General features: G+C 39.6%; 1 protein-coding gene across 1 annotated transcript in view; it reads right to left on the reverse strand.

Moving 5' to 3' along the window:
• REXO5 (RNA exonuclease 5) overlaps positions 1–17,266 on the reverse strand; it is a 44,787-nt gene that overhangs the window by 1,449 nt on the left and 26,072 nt on the right. The window contains exons 12-19 of the mRNA XM_025371495.1: positions 17,026–17,129; positions 16,176–16,296; positions 9,121–9,225; positions 8,507–8,644; positions 4,673–4,765; positions 3,849–4,065; positions 3,456–3,643; positions 2,354–2,472 (exon numbers count right to left, since the gene is read on the reverse strand). Coding sequence (XP_025227280.1) covers positions 2,354–2,472; positions 3,456–3,643; positions 3,849–4,065; positions 4,673–4,765; positions 8,507–8,644; positions 9,121–9,225; positions 16,176–16,296; positions 17,026–17,129 — 1,085 coding nt within the window. The remainder of the gene's footprint in view (positions 1–2,353; positions 2,473–3,455; positions 3,644–3,848; positions 4,066–4,672; positions 4,766–8,506; positions 8,645–9,120; positions 9,226–16,175; positions 16,297–17,025; positions 17,130–17,266) is intronic.

Here is a 17,266-nt window from a genome sequence, read left to right on the forward strand (position 1 = left end):
CAAAAAAAAAAAAAAAAAAAAAAAAAAAAGAAATGAGGAAAGACAAACACAGAATCTGTCTCCACCTGATGTCTGAACTTAAACATTCAAACACTAGACTTTTGTGTATGGAGAACTAGAGCTTTGAGGGCAGGAGAGTTGCTTTGGAGTCAGACACACCATCAGGGTACAAGTCCTGACTATGCACTTACTAGCTATGTGACCCTAGGAAAATTGCTTAATCTGAGACTTTTTCTCCACTTGTTAAATAAAGATTCTAACAACCTCAACCAAAAATGCATATAAAGGTATTTAGCACAGTACCTGGGTTTGATAAATTACTGTTGTTTTCAATATTAATTTAAGAAGCTACCAAAAATGTAAGGATTAAGAGCTGCATGAAGACCCCAGCCTAAGGAAACCTTCTATTGTTTTTGCTATTCCTTTTTTCCCAATGTTTCCCAAGAGTATCTGCTGCCATCACGGACACAGCTGCACAAACAAGGCCCAGAGAAGTCAGTCACACAGCAAGCCTCCACAGCTTGAGGAAATGCATGCTACTGCTGCTGAGTTTGATCAGTATGTCCACAGAAATCAGAATGTGACTTTTAAAGGACAGGAGTAGTTTAGGTTCTTCACCACAGGATTTGCTGCTTCCAGAGGGGCTTAATTCTCCTAACTTGTCAAACAAACTCAGACAAAGACTGAGGATCTTTGTCTCAGTCACAACTTAAGTGTTTTTGCTCCCTGACCCCAGCACTTCCTCCTCTGGCTTCACCCTCTGTGGAACATCCAGGAAGAACAATGATTTGGGCTACTCTTGACTTAGTTTACCTAAACAATGGTGGACTGCAATTTAAGTATTCTACGTGGGAACATGAAAACCCAGTCCACCTACCACCATAACACTGCCCCTGAGGAGCTACCTAAGGACAAGTCTCTCTGTTCCCCAGAGCCCACATCTTAACCAAAAAGCTTTTACTGGCAACTTGTGGTCACTTTTTACCCTGGTCCTATTAGCTTACCCACAAGCCTGTTTAAAGTATGTTGGTCTAAGATGTTTTTTTCCCTCTCAATGTAAACACCTAATACTTGTTTCTGCTTTTCAGAGAAAGCAGTTCTTTCAACCTACCCAGTAGGTAGACCATCTCCCTAATGGCCCTCAGATGCATGTTACAATAACTTTATGCTAGGAAATGAATTTCTGATCCAGCTTCAAGGCCAGAGGTATTCATGCTCTTATCAACTCCTAGAATGTCAGAATTTTTTTTTTTTTCTTTTTTTGAGACAAGAGTCTCAGTCTGTAGCCCAGGCTGGAGTACAGTGGCGCAATTTCAGCTCACTGCAACCTCTGCCTCCTGGGTTCAAGTGATTCTCGTGCCTCAGCCTCCCAAGTAGTTGGGATCACAGGCACACAACACCAAACCTGGCTGTTTGGGTTTTTTTTGCTTTTTTGTATTTTTGGTAGAGACGGGGTCTTGTCATGTTGCCTAGTCTGGTCTTGAACTCCTGAGCTCAAGTGATCTGCTCGCCTTGGCCTCCCAAAGTGCTAGGATTATAGGCATGAGCCACTGTACCTAGCCAGATGTCAGAATCTCAAGGAACTTTTTAAAATTAACACAATCCAAGGTTTTCAGACTGTTCAAAAAAGCTACCATCTTTCCCTCCCTCCCCCAATATACACTAATTCATTTAGCTGCCCACTCACTCATTCCAAAACTGCCCGTCTCTATGCTTTAAGATTTAATATTGGTTTTTCTTTAAAGAAAGGGTTTACAATTAAAAGGTTTTGAAAATCAATTGATTTATTCCAAATCCCTCATGTTACTGAAAGGAAATTGAGATCTATAGCGGGGAAGTAGCTTGGCCACTTGTCAGAGGAGACAGGTGATAAAGCTGGAACTAGACTCAGAGTCCTGCTCCAGTATTTCTCAGGCTTAGAATCAGCAAACCAGGCCCTGTTATCTCTTAAAACAGAGGTGTCAATGGAGAAAAAGGTACAGAAGGCAGGAACACATTCCTCATATGTGGGGAGGTTACACCTAAGCCTAGGGCTTGTTCTGAGACTTTACTTTTTTTACTCAAGTGGGATTAGCAGCTACTTCTTTCTCCAGAGAGGAGTAAGAAGGACATAAGACCCCTGGTTTTAACTGGGGATAAGTTATCTCCCTGAGGGACCAATATATGTAGTTATACAAGAGCATATAAATGTGAAATGGGAATACAATGCCTATCTTTTAGAACTGTGAGAATTAAAGAGGTGATTCATGTAAGTCCTCATTATGGACCTAAACATCAGCAAAAGGCTTTTTCTCTAAGAACAGCTGAAATCCAGGGGACAGAGTCCTGAAGGGATATCCTTTCCAGTCCATACCTCTTGGTTCCTGGCAGCAGGATGAGGCAGAGAGTGCCTGGGCACAAGCTGTTGTAGAGCTTTCCAATCTTCCGGCCCCAGCGCCAGGCTGCTATCTTTGGGTGGTCCAGTTTCAGAGTCTGGGATCAAAGCCACGTGTCAATACTCAGCCAGAACACTCTCTCGTTACCTATGGAAGGACTGCAACACTCTTCCTCTGGGTCTAAGGCTATGGGATTCCAGTAAAGGTTCCAGACAAATCCCTTGTCTAACACGGGAGCCCACACTGCAGGTTCTCTGCTGACCCAGCATCCCCAGGCCTCCAAGTTGGTTTAAGACTTCCTCAGGGGAGGACGGCTACTATCCTTTCCTCCAGATGGGTCTTCTAAGACCCCAAGCTAGGGGAGCCACATTGCTAATGAGGGGTCTAGTCTGGCTTCTGCCATTAAGTCTCTTTGTGACCTTGGGCAAGTGACTTACCAACTCTAGCCCCTACATTTCATCTGCTAAGTATGAGAGATTAGACTAAGACAGGGTTTCCCAAGCTTCAGCCATTCACCTTCTACCTCCACTCTTCTGCTTGTATATCCCTCTAACATTTTTCCATAAAGTGAGTTAATTTCTTCCTTAGCCTTGTCTAACTAATACCATCCACAAAATCATAGTCTCAATGTAGTTGTTGTATACTTTAACAAGTATTAGCAAAACAAGTCCATTCAGATGTCTTAGCTATAATAAAAAGACAAATCCATAATCATAAAAGTGAAAACAAAACAAAAAAAAGACCATCTATGATAACCACAATTTATCTTGTGTATGTACCACACTTTGGGAAACCCTAGACTAGATCACTGAATAATTATCCAGCTCTCTGGCTTCCTGCCTTGGTCCCTCAAAGTCCCTTGGAGATCTGGAAGACTAAAAACCTAAGTTTAGCAGGTATGGAGGGGGCAAAAGTATGAGAGATCTGGGAGAAAAGGAGATGTGGCCAGGACTGGAAGAAGCTGGAGAGTGAAATAAGACTGAGGGCCAGAGTAGAAAAAAAAAGAAAAAGATTAAAGGATTAAGTGTCACTGAGCAGGACTCTCCTGACATCTTCTCCAAGAAACCTTCACTCACTCACCTGCAAGGCCTCCTGTTCAAAAGGGGGAGGTACAACACGAAGCCCTGCGGGCCTTCTTGATTCAGGTGGTAAGCCTCTGAGCCAGGCATGGAGGTGCCTGGGGGTTAGAGCATGCCTGCCTTTCAGCTTCCAGTCCTTGCCTGTGAGAATGTTGAGGGCCCGCTGGGCACTGCCAAAACTTTTGAATTCTGAAAGCAAGAACCCCCATCTTGTTATTAAGGGCCGAGAAAGTTGATCCCATCCAAGCTGCCTGGCCAGGGCCATAGGAGAAGGACAGAATCAGGAACTGCTGCCCTGGTCCAGCCCAGGAGGTGAATCTTCCTTTCTCTGACCTCATGTTATTACCATCCCCAGTTTCCTTCCCCAAAGCTACATTCGACAGCATAGACTTACTTAGGAAACAGTATTTTTTCTGCTTTCCATTTTTAAGATCTTTAGGCAAGATCACAGCTTCCAGGCCAAGAAAGAGGCGGGGCTCCTGCAACAGCTGTTCTTTGAAGGTTTCACTCACTCCAAACAGATATATAGAGCCTTGGTTTTCAGAATCTCCTTCCAGCTCATTCACGAGGGTCTCACAATCAAGTGTGAGCTCTGTCACAGGCCTCTGCACCTAACCAAGGAAAGTTGATGTTAGTGGTAGAAAATCAATTTAATCCTCAGGCCTGTTGGATACTAGCAAGTTTTTGCCATTACTAATAACTTCATTTTTCAGTTTCCTACACTTTTTTAGTTTCTTTCCTTTTCTGTAACAGGAAACTAAAGATAACTGTCTCACAGAATTATGTTAGAGACTTAATTGATAAATACATACATATTTTCATGTAAACATATTCTCTTCAGTTTCCTGCCACCCACCCTTAATGAAATTCTGTTTATGTGCACAAGAAACTTCAAAATACCATCATTTGATCTCCCTGAAAGGTGAAGAAAAGGGCAACTGCAAAGAACCAACCAGAATAAACCATTGGGGACTTAAGTAGTAATAAAGAATGCAAGGAAGCCCCAAATCTATCACAGGATGATTTCTGACACAAATGAAAGCTGTTATATCTTCAGTCACTGCCAGCAGGAGAATGTCAGACTTGGCTGAAGACTTTCCATAACAAAGTCTTATGCCTGGGCCTCCTGAGGGTGTTTGCTACATGTCCTGGGGCACTATACATATAGGCTGTGGTAGGCTAGACCCGAGCAAAGGGAGCTTTCTCTTATCACCCTACCTTGATGCAGGTACCATCTACCAGAATACCATCCAAGGACTCTATGGCCAGCTGGGCTGCTTCTAGGACTTCATACTGTATACAGAGATGAGGCTGCAGAAAGACCAAGATTTCCTCACCATTGCTTTCCAGCTCAAACTGCTAAAGAAGGGGCTGGGGAAAGGATTCAAACTACAGTGGCCAAAGCCACCAGAATGGATGCCTTTGCTGCACTGGGTTACACAGGTATTGATTGTAAACTGTCAACTTTAAATGGGATCACTAAAGTTCAGGAACTAGGCCGGGCGCGGTGGCTCACGCCTGTAATCCCAGCACTTTGGGAGGCCGAGGCGGGCGGATCACAAGGTCAGGAGATCGAGACCACGGTGAAACCTCGTCTCTACTAAAAATACAAAAAATTAGCCGGGCGCGGTTGTGGGCGCCTGTAGTCCCAGCTACTCGGGAGGCTGAGGCAGGAGAATGGCGGGAACCCGGGAGGCGGAGCTTGCAGTGAGCTGAGATCCCGCCACTGCACTCCAGCCTGGGCGACAGAGCGAGACTCCGTCTCAAAAAAAAAAAAAAAAAGTTCAGGAACTAGCTTTCAGACAATAACTAACTTTTGTCATTTAAAATGCAACTACCCAATAGGCTTTTCATAATATTTATTATGCATCACTAAAGTCATCACTGCAAGTCATGGGCAGAGATTCCCATTTGTCTGTCTTTTAGCTAAACTTTATAAGCTTGGGAAGGATAAGTTCATCCACTGGATAGGCTACATCTTCAAATGGTCTGCTTTTCTGTTTGGTAACTCGGAGTAAGTAAATCTTTGTGATTATCTGAGCCACAGCATCAATATGGAGATAAAAGCCTTCCCATAGGAAAGTTTCATGACACTGGACTTGGCAAGGGTTTCTTGAATATGACATCAAAGGCAGGCAACAAAATTAAAAATAGACAAATTAGACTTCATAAAAATTAAAACCTTTTGTACATCAAAGGACACTAACAGCAGTGTCAAAAAGCAACCCACAGAATGGAGAAATAGTTGCAATCACCTATCTAATAAAAGATTAATATCCAGAATGTACAGAGAACTCTTACAATTCAACAATAAAAAACCCAAACAACCTGATTTAAAAATGGGCAAACATTGCAGAGTAGCTGGAACTGAAAAAAATAAATAAGAAAAAAAAAGGGCAAACAAGTGAATAGACATTGCTGTAAAAGATGTACAAATTGCCTACGACACTCAGCATCACTAATCATTAGGGAAATGCAAATCAAACCCAAATGAGATACCATTTCACATCCATTAGGAAGGCTATTATTAAATAAAATAGAAAACAAGTGTCAGTGAAGATGCAGATAAGTTGGAACCTTTGTTCTTTGCTGGTAGGAATGTAAAATGGTATAGCCACTGTGGAAAACAGGATAATGATTCCTCAAAAAAGTAAACACAGAATTACTATTTGATCCATCAGTTCCACTTCTGGGTATATGCCCAGAAGAACTGAAAGCAGGGACTTGAACAGATATTATGTACAACCATGTTCATAGCAGCATTATTCATGATAGTCAAAGGTAGAAACAACCCAGAGTCAGGCACGCCTGTAATCCCAGGATTTTGGGAGGCCGAGGTGGGCAGATCTCTTGAGTCAGGAGTTCAAGATCAGCCTGGGCAACACAGAGAGACCCTGTCTTACAAAAAACTAGCCGGGCATGGTGGTGCACGCCTGTGGTCCCAGCTACTCAGGAGGCTGGGAGGTGGGAGGATTGCTTGAGCCCAGGAAGTCGAGGCTGTAGTAAGCTGTGATCACGCCACTGAACTCCAGCCTGGGTGAGCAAGATCCTATCTCAAAAAAAAAAAAAAAAGGTAGAAACAACCCAAATGTCCATCAACAAATAGATAACCAAAATGTGGTATATACATGAAATGGAATATTATTTTGCCTTGAAAATGAAATTCTGATACATGCTGCAACATGAATGAACCTTGAAGACATTCTAAATGAAATAAAACAGACACAACAGGACAAATACTATATGATTTCACTTATGTGAGGTATACAGAGTAGTCAAATTCATAAAGACAGAAAGTAAAACAATGGCTGGGGGAAGGGGTAATAGGAAATTATTGCTTAATAGGAAATTTCAGTTTGGGATGATGAAAAAGTTCTGGAGATAGATGGTGGTGATAGCTACACAATGTCAATGTACTGAATGCCACTTAAAAATGGTTAAAAAGGTACATTTTATGTTATATGTATTTTACCCGCCACCCCCGCAACCAAAAAAAGGCACCAAGAGAAAGACTTAGGAAGATGTTATAGTCCCTTGCTATATTCTCATCCCCCAATCCATCTTCTCAGGGACAATCTTTGTATTTCTATTTTTAGTCATAGAAAAGCCATTAATAAAAGATTTAGAAGCTGTGTGCAGTGGCTCACACCTGTAATCCCAGCTCTTTGGGAGGTGGATCACTTGAGGTCAGGAGTTCGTGACCAGCCTGGCCAATATGGTGAAACCCCGTCTCTACTAAAAATACAAAAATTAGCCAGGCGTGGGGGTGCAAACCTGTAGTCCCAGCTACTTGGGAGGCACAAGAAATCATTTGAACTGGAGGGAAGAGGCTGTGGTGAGCCAAAATGGCACCACTGCACTCCAGCCTGGGCCTCTGTGTCAAAAAAAAAAAAAAAAAAAAAAAAATTAAAAAATTTAGAGACAGCACATTTAAAAATATCTAGGATCCTGCACTTACATCACTTTAGAAGTATTTTTACTTCACTTTCATACATAGTAATACACCAGTTAATAGTTACCTAGTTCCGAATTCTAAAGGAACAATATATTTACAGTAAAGTCTTCCCCTAATCCCATTAACTAGCTGCCTAATTCTTCCCTTGGGAGGCCTCCATTGTTACCTTTATTGTATATCATTCTACAAACATCCTATTACACTGTTTCCATTTTTAATTCTTTTTAAATCCTTTTCATGATTTCTTCTATGTCTCTATATGCTTATGATGTTATTGCTTCATATATAAACTTTATTGATATGGTATTGTTATGACTATGAAGATGGAGACTTAACTTGTGAAGTCCTTTTGAACTATATAAATTTTTAAAACCATATGCAAGCATTATTTTTGTTAAAGTAAAACTAATCTCTTTAAAGGGCTTTTATGTAAATACAAACCTACAATACCAAAAACTTACCCTAAGAGATAAGAGAACTAATAACAATAACAACAAAAGCCCTCCCATAATCTTCCTCCTGTATCTTAACCAAGCAAGCCATGAGCCTACTCTGTAAAAAAAGAAGTAACTTTCTAAGATATGAAAGTTACTTCTCTTTTTGAAAGGGCATTTTATCTTTTAAAGCCGGGTACAATCATAAGGACCATAGGTTATATTCAACCAGCAGACATATTTTTTCGCATGGCCTGATATTTGAGAAAATGGGAGCCAGCATATGAAAATTGACAGAATTCTCAATTCTTGTTTTTAAATTTTTTGTAGCAATGTGGTCCCACTATATAGCCCAGGCTGGTCTTGAACTCCTGGATTCAAGCAATCCTCCCTCCTCAAACTCCCAAAGTGCTGGGATTACAGGTATAGGCCACCATGCCCAGCCAAATGTCTCAATTCTTTAAACACACACAACAAAAGATCTCACAATACTGGGTATACATTCCTGTGGGTCAACAATTGCTCTCATTAGCGTATGTCTCGCGCTCCAGTTGGTAGCAATCAAGCTTACTTCAGGAATATTTGCTATCTGCATGGCCCAAGCAGTCACCTGAATATGAAACACTAATCTAGAAAATTGAAATCTGAATTTTCCAGTCTTACCTGACGGGTTTCAAGAACAAAAGTCATTGACTGGACTGGGCCAAAGCTCTTAAATAGCCTCTTCAGAGCCCTGAGATTGCAATTTTTGCTAAATGGCCCAGCATAGACAGTTGATATCTCTGTCCACTTGATCCTCATCTGTAGGAAAAACAACAGAATATAGTATGGGAATGAATGTGAAAAGAGAAATGAAATCATGAGTCAATGCATGGGATTATTCATCAAAGATTTTTTTGACATAAATACTTGCCAAATGTCCAAGGATGTTCACTGAAGTATTATTTGCAATAGCAAAAGTGTATAAAGTACAAATGCTGTTAATAGGTATATCATATAGCAGAATATTATGTAGCCATTAAAAACAAGGGAAATAAGATATGTAGTGATACAGAAAGATGTACAAGATATACTGTTAAATGAAAAAATAAAGTTGCAAAACAGTATGCATAGTTTGATTCCCATTTTTATAAAAATATTTTTAGATGTTAATATGCAGATAGTAAAAATCTAGAGAAAGACACAACAAATTAAATAAAGCATGTATTACTTTCCTTAATGATAAGAGGTTACAAAAAGTCACTAAATAAATCATTCAGCAGAACTCATCCACTTACCCTTTTGTTCATCTCCTCGGTGAGGATAGGTGAAAAGGCCTTAAAAGAGAACTGAACAATGCTGAAGGGAAACAGGGGGATTTCCACTCTGGCCTGCTCAAGAACCTGTAGAGAACAGCACAGCCTGGATAAGGTAGGAACCTCATACTCTATTGCAGCTCCTGGATATGAGCCACAATAATATAAATAGTAGTTGCCTTTTTACCCATACTGAGGTAATATGGGGCTGACTTCCAGGTCTGGAGGAAAATGGTGAAACCACACAGCTTCCCCAAAGAACCACAGAACCAATAAAAAGAATGAAAATAAAATACATATAAGTCAGACCTTCAGCATTACTAAGAGACAAGGGTTATTACAAAAATTTTCCAATGACCTGTAATTAAATAAATAACTATAACTCCCAGTATTGTAAACTGTTGCAAGCCTGTGAGTAGGGAAAGCAAGGGAGAGGAGGCTTAATAGATTTGGTTAAAATAATAATAATAATAATCAAGGGACATGGAAGAATTAGATGAAGCACAAAAAAATCACCTCCAAAATAAAAACTCCAATTAAATGCCAAATAAGGAACATGGGTCATGATTTTGACATTTCTTAGCACTTGACTACAAGCAAGAGGCTTGGCAGCCTCAGAGAAGCTGTGCTTCTGGAGAAGAATCAGATATATAGAGAAAAGGTGGTACTCCTTGAAGACACTGCTGTGAAGAACACCAACCCGTCCAAACAATATTATAAATTCCTCCCTTCCGTCAACACCACACCATCATTCTGGAAATGGAGAACTAGAAAGCTTCACTTTAGCTTCTTACTCTCCCACAGAGACAATGAGTTAACAACAATATATGGACCAGAACACCTTTGAGAGAACTGTAGAGACCAGATGAAAAGCTATATAGTACCTAGACCAGCATGAAACCAAGAAGGGTTTCCAGTAAATGGGAAAGGAAACTTTGTGATGTTTTGTGGTCTCATTTACATCCTTCCCTATCTGACATAATAGGGCTTCTCCCACACCACAGATCCTCTCTTGGGATGGAAACAAAAGAGTGGACCATGTGTCCAATGTTCTGAGTAGTGTGGGGGCTGTCTGAGGGACTATTTTCTGTCTTGCATGACTCAGAAGGCTGACAGGACTGACAGCCTTGTTTGGAAGCCACTGAAAACAGATGTGATCACCATGGCATCTTAGAGCCGCAGTAAGAAACCAGGGGAAGAAAGAGATTATGGGCTCTGAAAAGAAGTAGGGACAAGGGGCTCAGGAAACAACTAAAGGCACATGCACAACTCCAGAGAAGACAAATCTCCAGAACAGGTTTGGGAGGCCATGAAATTTCTAACTAGGCTGAATGGTGAAGGTCTCCCCCTGCACGAAGCAGTCTGTAAAGACAACTGGCTATTTATTCAAATGCCCAAGCCTCAACAATACCAACAACAATAAGTCACAAGGCATACAAAGAAACTTAGCCCAAGTTTCACTTCTGCAAAATAAAAACGTTCTAAGATCTCTTTCACAAGAATATAAATATACTTAATACTGCTGAACTGTATACTTAAAAACAGTTAAGATGGCAAATTTTATGTTTTTTGCTGCAATAAGAAGAGAGGGAGAAGAGGAAAGGGAGAGAGAATCCTTTGGTAAGTAAAGGAAGAGCACAGAAGAAGAACAAAAAACTGCATTGAGGAAGGCAGAGTAAAAGAGACGCTCTTGAATGAAAACCGTATTCAAAAACAAATCAGTAAAATTAGAAAATAGTAGACCATATTAATCTAAACTACTGTTAAAAAAAACAGCAACAGCTGGGCGCGGTGGCTCATGCTTGTGATCCTAGCACTTTGGGAAGCCAAGGTGGGAAGATAATTTGAGCTCAGGAGTTTGAGATGAGCCTGGTCAATATAATGAGACCTCATCTCTATAAAAAATTTAAAAATTAGCCGGGCATGGTGGCACATGCCTGTAGTCCCAGCTACTTGGGTAGCTGAGGCAGGAGGATTGCTTGAGCCCCGAAGTCAAGGCTGCAGTGAGCTCTGCTCATGCCACTGCACTCCAGCCTGGGCAATAGAGTGACACTCTGTCTCAAAAACAAAAACAAAAACCAAGAAATAAAGTGAGACTCGAAGCATTTCAGCTGATGAAAATTATTCCCCCTAAAAAAAAAAAAAAAACAACCAACCATGGAGCTAAAGGATACAGTTAACATTACAGTATAAACTGAATTGAATATTAGCAGCCAAGCACTTGAGGATATGAAAAAGCAACTACAAGTTGTCAAGAAAGAATAGATTCAAGTGAAATTTTAATAAAAGGCATTAATGAAAAGCATGGAAAGAATTAGGAGTGTACAAATGAAATCAAAAGCATCAGAGAGAAAGTAGGTGAATGAAACATAGGCCAAGGGGGCACAACATACATGCATAAGTGAAGTCTATGAGGAAGAAAATTAAAGCAATGGAACCAAATACTTGAAAATACAATCCAAGAAAACCTCTGGAAATAAAAGAAACTATAACCTATATATTGAAGGGCGCCTCAGGTACCAAGAAAAAGTGACTTGGAATGATCAACTCTGAGACATAGCTTAGTAAAACAATTAGACTTTAAACAAAAAGGGAAAAGTAAATCCTCGGTAAAAATAACTTACAAAGCCAAGAAAATTAGACTGTCATTAAATTTCTCAAATATAACTTACAAGGATTTCCATCCCCAGCCAAGATTGAATAACAGAAGACTAGAGTTACCCTCTCTCCTCCAACAACTAAGAAACTATAAAAAATATATGATTAAAGAGAATGAGAAGACAAGCCAGACTGGGAGAAAATATTTGCAAAAGACTTATCTGTTAAAAGACTGTTATTCAAATATACAAAGAAATATTAAAACTCACCAATAAGAAAATGAACAATGCAATTTTAAAAATGGGCAAAAGAGTTGAACAGACACTTGACCAAAGAAGACATATATATAGCAAATAAGCATACGAAAAGATGCTTCACATTACATGTCTTTAGGGGACTGCAAATTAAAACAATGAGACACTAATACATATCCATCAGAATAGCCAAAATCCAAAACACTGACACCATCAAATGCTGAAAAGAATGTGGAGCAACAGGAATTCTCATTCACTGCTGGTGGGAATGCAAAATTGTAGACACTTTGGAAGTTCAGCAGTTTCTTACAAGACTAAACATACTCTTACTATACAATCTAGCAACTGCACTCTTTGGTATTTGCCCAAATGTGTTGGAAACTTATGTACATATGAAAACCTGCACACAGACATTTATAGCAACTTTGTCCATAATTGCCAAAACTTGGAAGCAGCCAAAATGTCTATCAGCAGGTGAATGGATAAATTGTGGTAAATCCAGGAAATATATAGTTATTCAGTGTTAAAAAGAAAAAACCATAAAGCAGTGAAAAGACATGGAGAAAACTTAAATGCGTATACTAAGTGAAAGAAGTCAGTCTGAAAAAGCTACATACTATGTGATTCCAACTATGTGATGTTCTTAAAAAGGCAAAATTATGGAGACAGTAAAAAAAAAAAAAAAAAAATCAGTGGTTTCCAACAGGCAGAGCACATTCATCACAGATTTTTAGGTCAATGAAACTATTCTGTATGATATATATGATATATAATGGTGGATATATGTCACTATACATTTGTCAACACCAAGACAGAACCCTAACGTAAACTATGGACTTTGGTAATTATATGTCATAGTGGGTTCATTGATTTTAACAAATGTACTACTCAGGTACAGGTTGTTGATAGTGGTGGAAGTTGTTTGTGTGGGTGGGTGTGGGGGTAAATGGGAACTCTCTGTACTTTCCTTTTTTTGAGACAGGGTCTCACTCTGTCGCCAGGCTGGAGTGCAGTAGTGCGATTATACGTCAGTCACTGCAACCTCCACCTCCCGGGCTCAAGCAATCCTTCCATCTCAGCATCCTGAGCTGCTGGGATAACAGGCACATGCCACCAAGCCTGGCTGATATTTTGTAGGGACAGCGTTTCACCATGTTGCCCAGGTCAGTCTCAAACTCCTGGACTCGAGAGATCCACCTACCTTGGCCTCCCAAAGTCCTGAGATTACAGGTATAAGCTACAGCACCCAGCTTATACTTTCCATTTAATATTGTTGTGAACCTAAAACTGCTCTAAAAATTAAAGTCTATTACAATAACAATAATAATGCCCAAAGAACCCTTGAGGCCCATGTAAGTGCGCAGAAAAAAAAAAAAAACAAAATCCTAAGAACAGCAGTTCTCAGGATATCAGAAAATGAAGGACAGTGATCCTTAAAAGCTAGGAAACCAATAGATCTATAAACAATCCCCCTCAAATATTCAGTTGAGTAGGGATTAGTGTATCCATGTAAGTAAACTATGCAAGGTCAAGGAAAGGACGCCCAAAAGGATTAGAGGAAACAATCACACGGGCTAACACAAGGCCAGGAATAGTTTAGATTCCCAAAAGCTAGAGTGTAAAATCTCATAATTTATGGAGATCAAGTACTTAGTATGGTTTTGCTTTAGTAGTGGGACAAAATTTACTCTGGTTCCACCTAACCAACCTTAAAAGCAAGAATTCAAAAGGATCTGGCCAGGCATAGTGGCTCACCCCTGTAATCCGAGCACTTTGGAATGCTGAAGTGAGTGGATTACTTGAGGCCAGGAGTTTGAGATCAGCCTGGGCAACATAAGAAAGAAAAGAAGGCCGGGCGCAGTGGCTCATGCCTGTAATCCCAGCACTTTGGGAGCCCGAGGTGGGCGGATCACAAGGTCAGGAGATCGAGACCATCCTGGCTAACACAGTGAAATCCCATCTCTACTAAAAATACAAAAAATTAGCCTGGCGCGGTGGCGGGCGCCTGTAGTCCCAACCACTTGGGAGGCTGAGGCAGGAGAATGGCATGAGCCCAGGAGGCGGAGCTTGCAGTGAGCTGAGATGGCGCCACTGCACTCCAGCCTGGACAGCCTGAGACTTCGTCTCAAAAAAAAAAAAAAAAAAAAAAAAAAAAACCGGAAAGAAAAGAAGGAAGGAAGCAAAGAAAGAAAGAAGATCCAAAAGGACCAAAGTGTTTCCAAGTAACTTTTCCACATCCCAGACCAAAGCTCACAAATATTTATAGAAATACAAAAATATATAGCACCCAACAAATTAAAATTCACTGTGTCCAGCATCCAATACAAAAAACTACCAGACTGCAAAGAATGAAATACAGTCCATAATAAGGAGAAAAAACCAATCAATTTAAGTTAATCTAAAAATGACACAGATTATCAAATTAATAGAGAAGGATGTTAAAATAGTTATTGTAACTATATTCTGGAATTTAGAAGCTAGAGGAAAGTCTGAATGTTAACTAGAAACATGGATGATATAAAATAGAACAAAAGTTAACTTCTGGAGGTAAAAAATACAATGTGTGAGGTAAAAGTACACTGGATTGGATTATCAGTAGATTAGATACTGCAGCACAATAAGAAACCTAAAGACATAGCAATGGAAACAATCTAAAATAAAACAGAGAGGAAAAAAGACTGGAAAAAACATGAACAGCACATCAGTGAGCTATGGAACAACTTTAAACGGCCTAATACATATGTAGTGGGAGTGCCCAAAGGAGGGGAGGGTGGTGAAAGAAGAAATAATGGTCAACACTTTTTCTAATTTGATGAAAATGATAAACCCACAAATTCCAAAAGCTCAACAAGGTCAAGCAAAAGACATATAAAAAAGGAACACTTGGCCGAGCCTAGTGGCTCACACCTGTAATCCCAGGCTGGAGTGTAGTAGTACGATCATAGTTCACTACAGCCTCGACCTCCTGCGCTCAAGCAATACTGGCATGTTCTTAAAATATCTCCCCACATATTTATTAGAATTAAGCGAAAAAACAAGAACTCTGCAATAGAGAAAGCAGACAACACCTTGACCAGGTGATCAGAATAAACAGCATAAAAGAGGGGCAGATGAATAATAACTGCCTCTGGATGCGAGACCCCAAGAAATTTGGCTAAGAATGCATAATCTGAATGTAATCATGAGCAACCACCACACAAACCTAAAATAAGCAAAACTGTTAAAAAAGGGAGGGGGGCATGCATTACTCGAAATGTATCAAGGTTATTAAAGACAAAGAAAGGTTGAGGAACTGTTCCAGCTTTAAAGGAGACTAAAAAGATACGACAAGTAATTGTAATACATGACCCTAGAAATGATACTGTTTTAAAGGGAAAAGACATGCTATAAAGACATTATTTGGTCAGCCAAGAAAATGAGAATACAGATGAAAAGTAGATAAAGGTACCAGGACAATATTAGATTTACTAAAATTGGTAACTATGTAAGATGTGGTTATGTAAAATAATATTCTCATGAAATACACTCTGAAGTATTTAGGGCCATGATATATGCAGCTTACTCTCAATTGGTTCAGGAAATGTCATACAGAGAGAGGAAGGAAGAGAGTGTGTACATGAGAGAGCATAAGCATGTGGGTACACATAAAATAATAAAGCAACTGGGGCAGAGTGCTAAAAAAGGTGAATCTAGATAGAAGGTATACAGGTGTTCTACCATTCATGCACGCTTCTGTAAGGTTGAAATTATTTCCAAACAAAATGTTAAAAAAAAAAAAACACAGATCTTCTGAATATAACACAGTAAGCTCATGTTTGATGCAGCCTCTCTGACATAACATACAGCAATGATAGATAAAATATAAAAAGAAAAAAATTGAAAAGATATAGCCAGGCTCAAAACCAAGATAAACATTTCCATGAACCAGAAACACAACAGAAACTCAAATACATATGCAAGGCCAAACCCAGAGGCCTGCTAGGCTCTGGAAGCAGGCATTGGCAGCTGACAGTTCTGCTCCTATGAGGGCTTAGGTACTCCATACAAGATGTGAGACAGAAGCCAGACTTACTAACTGTAGCCAGGGTTGCTGATTTAAAAAAGCTTGACACTTGCATGGGGTGCAAAGGGCTACATTCCCCTCTGCTTTGAATATAACCTGCAAAGGTTCAGCAGGACACTCACCTCTTTATTTGAAAGACACTTTATAGTTTGACAGTTTCTGGAAGACGCAAGTTCACCAGCATCTATCTCCCGGGTCAAAAAAAGAAGCTTCTGACCCACTGAATCCAAGCATTCTAAAACACTATAAAGAAGCAGAAGAGTTAAGGTAAGAACAACAGTTTTCCAGAACCTGACAGTTATTTCTCTGTACCTGCATTATACAACATGGTAGCCACTAGCAATGTATAGCTATTAAAATTAAATAAAATTAAAAATTCAGTTCCTCAACTGCACTAGTCAAATGTGACTAGCGGCTACCAAACCAGATAGCACAGATGTAGAGCACTTCCATCATCATAGAAAATTGTTTTAGACAGTGTGGCTTCAATAGAGAGGAAGGATAAACAAGAAATATACCCAAAGCTCTCTATCAAAGTGTAGGCAAAATGCTAAAGATCTGATACATTTGCCATAGTCTGGAGACAAAGCCCTTTTGAGTCTGTGTGTGTGTCTTTCATAGTCTGGGCAATACAACAAGGCTACAGATTGACTCTTCTAGCCAAAATACCAACTAGTCTATCAACTTTCCCAGTGCTACCTAGGTTCAACATATTCCAATCATTTTTTTTTCTTTTGATCAAGGATATCATTTTAGACCAGCCACTAGATTCAGAAAATTAGAAATTAAATACTGTATATTAAGGCTAGAAGGTGGTATTTTTTCTGTGGTTTTTGTGATAGATGTTATTTATTTTTTGGTAAATAGTTTTCAATAGACTCAAAAGAAGATTAAAAACATTCTCAGGTGTTGTTAAACAAGAAACTAGATACTCCATTTGTCTTTGCTCTTGTTTCAAACTGAAAATATTACCTTGTGTTTGGATGCTGAAGTATTTCTGTTGTGTTTCTAGGCTCTTGGCCTGCTGCTTGTATTTCTTGGTGATTAGCTAGTGCTTCTAGATTTAGTTCTGCAATCTTGAAGAAAATAAAGTGGTAAAAATATAATTTCTTGCAAAGCATTTGATGCTCAAAGAAATACAAAACAAAAAGCAACAATAACAAAAAGCAAAAAATCCACTTGAATAATGTTCTCTCTTTTCTTAGGCAGTGGC

This window comes from Theropithecus gelada, chromosome 20 (genome assembly GCF_003255815.1).
Source record: "Theropithecus gelada isolate Dixy chromosome 20, Tgel_1.0, whole genome shotgun sequence".
In the NCBI taxonomy this organism is placed as follows: domain Eukaryota; kingdom Metazoa; phylum Chordata; class Mammalia; order Primates; family Cercopithecidae; genus Theropithecus; species Theropithecus gelada.